Raw genomic sequence first — 8,881 nt, 5'->3', positions numbered from 1 at the left:
TTTGGTTTGCCTATGACCACCTGCCTGCCATAAAACACAATTCAATATCCAGGTGCTCCCTCACAGACACACCTGTGTGTTGCAAGGGTGGAAAGCAGCGGACTCTTACTGTTGGGTGAAAGATACCTTTTCAGGATCCTCTCGCAAGGTCATTCAAGGAAGAATCTTCCCAGGCCACTGATTTCGACCTCTCCACTATATATCTCCCCAGCCCATAACTCAATCCTATCATAACTCAAAACACTATCTTCCTATATTCCTGGAGTTTTTTTGCCCTAAATGCTCAAAATATTTCCTCCCTGAAAACAAAGTCTTAATCCCACACAGTTAAACTTTTGCAATCAACCAATCTCTCCCTTGCCATCATGGACAATACTGAAGATGGAGAGAGGGTGCCCCTCCATTTGCTCATTAGAAACCACCAGGCATCCTCTGCCACAAAGCTTTTACTTCATCTGCTTAGTGAAACTGCTTCTGCTGCTGGTCACCATGTCCTGTATGGTCACCATGACCACCGATTTGTCCACTAACCCAATGCCCTTTCCTGTGTCCTCACTCTATTGCTTTTTCTGCAGCACTTAGCTTGACTGGCCAACCTTCCTCTAATACCATGGCTTCAGAGATACCTACTGGTTCTCCTACCATCCTGGCATTCTTTATTTTTACTGGACTATTGGCAAAACTCTATTCAAGAGTAATAACATTCATGTCAATGCTGGTTTCACTCTTGGTTCAAGTGAAGCTTCTCACACTGTCAGTGCTAGTCATTAAAATTCCCCTGCAAGGGCCCCTCACTAAGGTTGCTCAGAACAATCTAACACTAGTGGAGAAGAATGGGAATTGTCTAGGCATCATTCTATAATGGAAAATATTTATCCCTTTAGACTACCTAACACTTGCATCGTGTCTTACATATATGTCTGCCATTCACCTCCTCCAATCTTACTGTAAGCCAGAGCTTTAACTTAAGGCCTTATAACAAATTGGTGAGAAATACCAATCCTATATAATAAAACGGTTTGTATATAGAGCAATCAACAATTATTTTAAGCATAGATAATAAGCACAGATAGCTACGGTGAAGTTCTAGTGTTCATTACTAATCCATCCTATCAGGGCCTGGGGGAAACCAGTAATCGCTTTATATGTAGTTCTGTGCAATGTTCCTTTAGCAAAATTTTCTGTCCTTTATGAAATGACAAAATTATTTTCTCATAAGATAATGGACATATTCTCTGGATTTCCTGTGTATATAGCAGCTTTTTAATTTATTTTCTTTTTTGTGTATTTTCACTTTGATTTTGCCAAGGGAAAACTTTTGTGTGACTCATGAAGTAGGCAATAATCATGACCAAGTATTAGCTTAGAATCTTTTTATTAAAGAAGGTCCCTCAAACACTTTTATTAACAAGTAGATATAAACTTGACAAAAGCACCTCTCAAAGTCACAGTTCTAACTGTTTTTGGAATATCAACCAGAAGGCAGAGAACCCAGTGGCGATGGCTTAGCAGCCAAACAATGACAACAAAATGGCCAGTCTTATGCCTTCTATCAAACATAACCATCACCCCCTCTGTTTCTGTCCTCAGGTATGGAGAGAAGTTGGGGTTCAAAACTTGGTTTGTCTAGACCACATGGAGCACTTGCTTTGTTAGTAGACAAGCTCTCCACCCCTCCCCAGATTCTTGGGCATCATGGTGGCTATGCTCTCTGCACCAAAACTTCTCATCCCTGACCTTCATCTAGACCTTAAAGTGTCTGATTCTCCCCGGGCATGGGCGAACCAGTGGGCCAGCAGCGTTGCCTGGCTTGGCCGGCTTATGTTGTTTCATCATAGTAAACGATTCTCCTGACTCCATTGAGAAGGACTCGCGCAGGTTATAGTGTGTCTGGGATGGTGACAGTGCCCCGGGAGCTGCCACCACTTTGGATCCCACCACCATGGCCGCTGGAGCTGGATTAGCAGGAGAAGGTGCAGGTGCAGCCGCATCTGCTGCAGAGGTGGGCACCCCCATTTTGGGGTCGCCTGGCAGGGGCTGTGGGAACACATGAAAAGAAAGGACCATTTCCTCAAGTTATCTATTTTTGTCCTTCCAGACCATGCCACCCAGGCTCTGGATAGAAGCATCCTGAATCTCTCACAGTATTAATTTTATCTGGAAGGAATAAAGAACTATTAGGTAGTTCTTTGGCAACAAATACTGGACTGTCATCAGAGCTACAGAGGAAAGATAACAAGTCTATAACAGGCTCAGTCTCACCAATGGTATTGGGGACAGTGGATTTATGCACACAAGTCCCACAAGCAAAAGCACTGCACTTCACTGTTAACCTTCAGCAACAACATCAGCCTCTTTATCACCTACACCCATAGCCACTAGAAGCTGCCAGGCAAATATAGCCTCTGCAAATTCAGAAAACCACTCCAAAGTCTCTATAAATCAAAAATCAGCCTTGTCACTTCCCATTAGAGTAGCTCTACCCTGTAGCCATCCGTGGGAGAGGAACACACGGCTACAGTATCCTTTCATTTACTGATGATTTCACATACCCAGTGCTTCTTCTATCATGGGGCCAGAAAGATAGGGCAGCAAATACCCTGAAATCACTACACAGTGAATACCATTAGTTATTCATGAATTCTGCAGGGGCAAGTAGATCCAAGAAGCCATTACCTGTGGCTGGAACATGGTGCAGGCAACCTCTACGCTTTCCCCTCCGAGCCGCTGAATGTGCGACCCCTTACAGAAGCCATATTGCTGCCCAAAAAAAGAGAAGTTAGTTATATGAGTTGATTAAAACTTACTTTCCTCTCAGTCACTGATACTCCAAAATATCAAGGCAAAAAAACTGAAATTTTTATTTCCTTTTTAAGAAAGCAATTTCCCAAAGTTTAGAATTTTCTGCTTAGAGAAGTTATGTAATAAATAAATTGATGATTGATACGGTTGATAGAATCTTTGAGAGAGAGAAAAATCACCCATAACCTCCAAAATGGTGGTGACTCAGGAGAATTTCTATTCACAACTATGTATGTCTTACTTTTCGATACTATTAAATATCATTTAACAATTGAGATATTTGTGATAATACTGTTTTGTATCCTGTATTTTTCTGCATAGCATAACATTTTCTTATATTACTCATTATCCCTTGAGAACATAATTTTAATATTCCTTGTGCGTAATTTTCTTTTCACCTAGGTATCATATTTTATTCAATGATCCCCTTATGATGGGCATTGAACGTTTTTTTAATTATTTTATGGCCATGATAAATCATCTTTAAAGTTACATTTCTGTCAATATCTAAGATGATTTCTTTAAGCTGAATTTCTAGAAGTGGACACAGATCTCAAAAATGTGAAAATTTTCAAGTCAGAGATACATCCCCACAGTCTACACTTCACACTCTCAGTCACCCAGCATGACTCAGCTTAATTAGGAAATATCTTGTTTCTTTCTCCTAACTCCATGGGCCTCCAGTGGGTGATTTGGCAGCAGCACTAAAGGCTGCAGGTGACACCCTGGAGGACCCAGCCCCACAGGATGGGGGGGGGGACACAGTGCCTGCTGGCCATTTCCATCCCTGGCTACTCCCTCATTCTAGCCTGCTGTGCTCACCTTTTCAGCCAACAAGTTGCACATGGCTGGGTCTATCACCTCTTTAGCAACACAGTCCGTGGCAGCCACTACAAACTCCACATAGGTGTAAGGTGGAACAGGCTAATGAGAAGAAATGAAATGCTTATGAGATGACAGGACTTGGCATATAAAAGGAGGAAGGAGAAGTGGGAGAAAGCACAGGGAGCCAAACCTTGCTCAGGGCCAGGTTACACATTCACACACAGCAGCTGCTTAGCCAGGAGGCTCCCAGGGGTCCACTGCTGATGCCTGACCTGAGCATGGACACCCCCACCCCCAACATACCTCCCATACAGGCTATTGCAGATGGGGCAGGAGCGTGAAGAGGTGAACCCCTTTCCTGCCCTTGTTATGGAGCAAGATCAATTGGAGACTGTAGGTGAAAGTGTGGCTTATATTTGTGCTCTTGTTTTTTCATAGCTCTTGGAGTATGTAGCCAATTGCATTGTCACAATTAAATGTTTTATAGTGATTTAAGACACATTGGGATCCTGCATTATAGGCCTTTGAGTATAAGTAGGCGCCTCCTTTTCGACCAGTCAATAGAAGAGTGCCACTCGTGCAGAGGTGATAAGGAGGATGAGGTGGACCTTGTGAATTGAGAGTGGTGGGATTATATGGGTACTTTTACCGCTGAAGAGGAAGCGCAGCTGACTGGAAGAAGAGCTGAGGACCCCCCACCCCCCACCCCCCCATCTGTGTGGGAGCCTTTTTCCTGTGACAGCACTTTAGCACCGAGGCGCACAGCTTTTTTGGCCCTCTAGACACTCAAGGTCCTCTGCCCCTAAGCCCTCTTCTTTCCCTTTTCTCCCACCACCCACTTTGTCCTCTCTGTTGCAACCTGTGCGCCACATATATTCCCCAAAGTGCTACCAAACTGTCAAAAATTTCGGCCTCAGTCTTACCACAATTTGAGCCCGGGAAGTTTCCACAAGCTGATAATAGGAGCCATTGCTCTGAGCATTGAAGGCGGCCAGCGCCTTGTTTACGGCTTCCACCACGCTGGTGTTGTTCCGTGGGGCCAGCAGGGGACATTCTGGACACACCTTCCGCACATCCTCAGCTGAGTCTATGGACAGAAAGACCCCCCACCCCCGCATCTGGGTTTGAATTTTGTGGGGCTCACCCCAGCTTTGCTTATTTAGAAAAGTTAACCCATGTTTCATTGGTTTCGCTGCTTCTTACTAACTGACCCTTCGGTTGGCTCAGGTCCTCCTGGTCTTTCTTGCAGAACTCCCCTCCTCAAAGGGGCATTCTTCACTTCCAGGGAAAACAGTTCTTTAAAACAGCGTCTTGGCCCTCCCTGGTGGCGCAGCGGGTTAAAGCACTGCACTAAGAAGCTGAAACCACTTTCACATGAGTTCGATTCCCGCCTGCCCCGGAGGTGACCACATGGCGTGGCAGACCTCTCCTGACCCGCCCGCTGCTCCCCTCAGCAGTGTACTTCATAGATCCGCCTGTTCTGCTCCCCACTCTGTCTCTGGTGAAGCTTCTCACTGCCCCTAAGCCTCTGGCCTGTACCCCAGTTCTGTATGCACAAATAAATAAATCTTTAAAAAAAAAAAAACAGAGTCTTAAAATTCACCAAACTCAGGAAACTTATCTTCTCCTTTACCTTTGCCAACAAAGTGGCTGAAAACAAGCTTAAAATTAAAATTGATATCTTTACCTGGACTGGAATCACATTTTGCAGACAACACTGTAAACTGGCCATCCTGTTTCAGTATGTGGAAATCACAGTCTCCTTCCACAGCCTGGAGAAATAAAGCCCACAGCTAGGGGGGTGGGGAGCAGCCTCCCACCTCCTCTCCAGCAGGAATGCACCCTCAGGCATGATGGTCACAAACTAGCCTCACAAAATGATCTTCACTGATACTGAAATGGACAACCTCTGGTGTTAGGGAGGGTTACAAAGCAACTTGGACTATTGCAAAAATCAGCTCAGAGGACAGAGACCTAGAGGGCATGGCCAGAAACTGCCCAAGGGCCAGCCAGGAAGGCAGGCTGGGGACTGGACAAAATGGACCTGTTCGTTGCACACTGCAATGGAAGTGGCAGGGGCACCACCCACGTCACCCAAGGGGGGTACTCACATGCTGTGCCACCTGCCGCACAGTGCAGTTTTCCACAGGGGTGGGGTCCAGGGCGTGGCAGGTAGTTTCCAAGGTGTCTATTTCAAGCACAAACACCTCTCCATTGGGCCCCTGTAGAGACATTGACAAGAGGTGAGTAGTCAGTTCCCTGATTATGTGGAGCCAGCCAAAATGTGATCCCCACTGGGCTTGAGCCCACCCCTGCTGGAGACCTGAGGGGAAAGTCATCCCTATGGTTAGTCCGCACTTCCCTCCATGTAACCGCCAGGTGCCTGTGGGTAATGGAAAGAGTTTCTCAGTGGCTGGCAGCTCTGAATGGGCGCAGGGAGAGAAAGTGCTGTTTTAGGCAGGTTGAGGAAGCCAGTTGTCTTTCTGAAATGCGACAACATCTGGTGTCAGAGAGGGCCACAAGCAACTTGGACTTTTGCAAAAATCAGCTCAGGGGACAGTGGCCTAAAGAGCATGGCCAGAAACTGCCCAAGGGGCAGTTGTCTTTCTGTTCGTCCTTATTTAATACTTAAACTCACCCTTTACTGTTTTGAAAATGTCAGCTTTGGGCTTTCTCCATGAGTCATCTAAGTAAGGGTGTTGTAAGATATCTAATTGTCTTCACTTTACCTTGTCCATCTTCCCTCTACTTTCTCCTCTTCCCTTTTCATCATCTGCTTTCTTTCTTTCCTGTTTTCTTTTTCCTTCTAAAGGAAAGTTCTACTTTCTGTCTTTGGCCTTTAGATAACTGGATGTAAAGTTGTTGCTCTCGACTTCCCCCTGCTGGTGGTAAGGGGGAAGAGCGGGCACTGAGGACGCTGTGTGAGAGGCACCAGCCAAGCAGACAAGGGTGGGCGAAGGGTGGGTGATGGGTGGTCGCCCAGCTTGTACAGCTCCTTGCTCTACCTTCAGTGAAAATCCTAGTGTCTGCCTGTCCGATGCCTTTCTCTCCAGTATGCATCTTATGCCTTATCCCCTGAACTCATCAGTGTTTACTTTGAGCCACTACTGGGCTTCAGTATAATTGCAGCTCTTTTAAAATCCAGCTTGGACCATCCTGATTCCGAATATTTTGCCCCATGGTGAAATCAGCTGCAGTCAGTCAGCACAGATGTCCTCGATTTACTTTACTTACCTTTCCAAATCATAAGTCCCTCAGTGGCACATTGTCTTTCTCGCTTTTTTAAGAGGTTGAACCACACACACACACACACAAAAGCCAATATTTGGCTGGTTTAAATAAACAAAAATGACATTTCGTATCTCCCATAGTATCCAACACTTACTTGCCCACAGAAAGCTTGTAATCAAAATTTGCTGAAAGAATTATCTTCGATCAGATATAAGATTTAATCTCTAAATAAGCAATAGACATGTGTTTTCCCAGCCCTCTAAATCCCTAAGCTGATCCCTCTGGCGGATCTGCCTGCCTAGTTTTCACTGTCCCTGACCTGGGACTGTGTTCATCTTTTGTATAGCATGTGAGGATGTGAATCCTGTTTGTGCCAACTTCTCTGAGAGCTGGGTGTTTGGCAGGCAGCTTGTATGAGGAAGGAGCTTAAGTCTGGAATCAAATCCCAGCCCTATGCTTACTAATTCTGTGAAATGGGGGCAGGGGGTGCCCTAGTATGTCATATCCTTGGTTTTCTCATCTGCACTACCTACCTGGAAGGTAGAAGGGATACGATGATATTTGAGGAAAGGATAAGGAGTGGATATTTGACAGTAGGTAGCTGTCAGATGTTAATGTCACTTACTCTCAGTCTTCTTCAGAGAAATGGAAGCCAAAAAAGTAAATGATTTCTAGGTCAGTGGTGATTTGACATGAGAATCCTGCCTCTTAGGTCCTAGTTTTTCTAGTGAAGTTACACTTTCTACCTGTGATCTTCAAAATAGCATTTGAACCCTTTTGTATACTCTCCAATTGTCTCTTCCATTCAGCACCTCTTTTGAGACCTGTGACTAAAGAATGTCTCCTCTTTTGATCTCTGCCTGGCCCTTTTTTCATGCCTGCAAAAAGCAAGGGGCTCCCCCACCCTCACCCCCACCCCCATCCCGCCCTTGCAGTTCTTCTCGTGCGGGAGATGAGCTCTTTGGATGCGCCAAGGTGAGCTTTCCACACACGTTCTTCCAGGTTCACTTACCCGAGGCCACACCTTCACTTTATCGATCTGGTTCAAGATGTGCTTGTAGCCCTGAAGAAGTTTGGCATTGATGTATTTCAGGGCCACCCCGGCTACTTGCTCTGTTTCAGGGTCATCACAGTTCAGCTGCCTATAAGTCCCCACTTCAACTAAAGGGACTGATTGGCAGCCCCAGAGCTGAGCAAGGCAAAGGAGCAGGACGAGGCACCGCATGACTGTTCCAGAGAGGCCCTGGCAGGTGGCAGAAGCCTTCGGGACCAACCCAGCTGCTCTGCTGGAAAAGGTAGATGGATAGAGGGGCTGAGGGTTTTATTTATCTGTCAGAGCCGCCACAGGAATTGCATAAGAACATGTGGCGATTTCTGTTCTGGCTCCAAGAAATTCCCTGCAAACATCAGGCCCGGAAAAGCAAACAAGTTAGGACACTGCTAGTCTCCCAGAAATTTGCCAAAGTCAATGCTGCTGCGGCGGGGGTGGGGCAGATTCCCCAAAGTCAGCTTGGAACATGGCAACAGCAGAAGGAGAGAACACAGTGGTGGGGGAAGAGGCGCAAGCCCAGGCAGGGGGGTTGGGGGGTGCCTCAGGGCCATCATGCGGTGGGGCTGGCAGCAGAGGGAGGCTCCCCTTGTGAACTGAGCGCACTGTAGGGCTGGTGAGGGGGGCCCGGGGCTTGTAGTAATTCAATAAAATCCTTTAATGTGAGGGAGGAGTATCTCCTCCAAAGGAGGAGGCAGAGGAGGAAGAACCCCACAGATGTAACAAAGATACAGACATCTTGAGCAAAGGGGAGAGTTGTGGGAGACCGTGGGTAAGATGGCTGGAGAATCAAAGGAAGGAAGGGAAATGTTTCTGCCTGAAGTGAGGGATGAGGTAAGAGGAGGAGGCTCCTGCAGCAGGGCCCAGGAGAGCTACAGCGAGCAGATCAGTGGGGAGTTGCTTACTCCCTCTTCTTCTTTGCTGCAGACCCTCCAGCCAGGGCCCTGCCGGTGACAGCATCGAGGAGCACCACCT

General features: G+C 46.5%; 1 protein-coding gene across 1 annotated transcript; it reads right to left on the bottom strand.

The window, feature by feature from the left end:
* Positions 1-1,415: 1,415 nt before the first annotated feature.
* Positions 1,416-8,125, bottom strand: AHSG (alpha-2-HS-glycoprotein). Its single transcript, XM_004675403.2, has 7 exons — positions 7,871-8,125; positions 5,739-5,849; positions 5,315-5,399; positions 4,551-4,714; positions 3,625-3,726; positions 2,677-2,760; positions 1,416-2,037 (listed from the first exon to the last, which is right to left on the bottom strand). Exons 1-7 carry the CDS (start codon positions 8,081-8,083, stop codon positions 1,744-1,746), a joined length of 1,053 nt encoding a protein of 350 aa, XP_004675460.1. The 5' UTR covers positions 8,084-8,125; the 3' UTR covers positions 1,416-1,743.
* Positions 8,126-8,881: the final 756 nt, after the last annotated feature.

Source organism: Condylura cristata, unplaced genomic scaffold (genome assembly GCF_000260355.1).
Source record: "Condylura cristata isolate star-nosed mole 26May11 unplaced genomic scaffold, ConCri1.0 scaffold00003, whole genome shotgun sequence".
Taxonomy (NCBI): Eukaryota; Metazoa; Chordata; class Mammalia; order Eulipotyphla; family Talpidae; genus Condylura; species Condylura cristata.
This window is presented reverse-complemented; position numbering and strand designations above follow the sequence as displayed.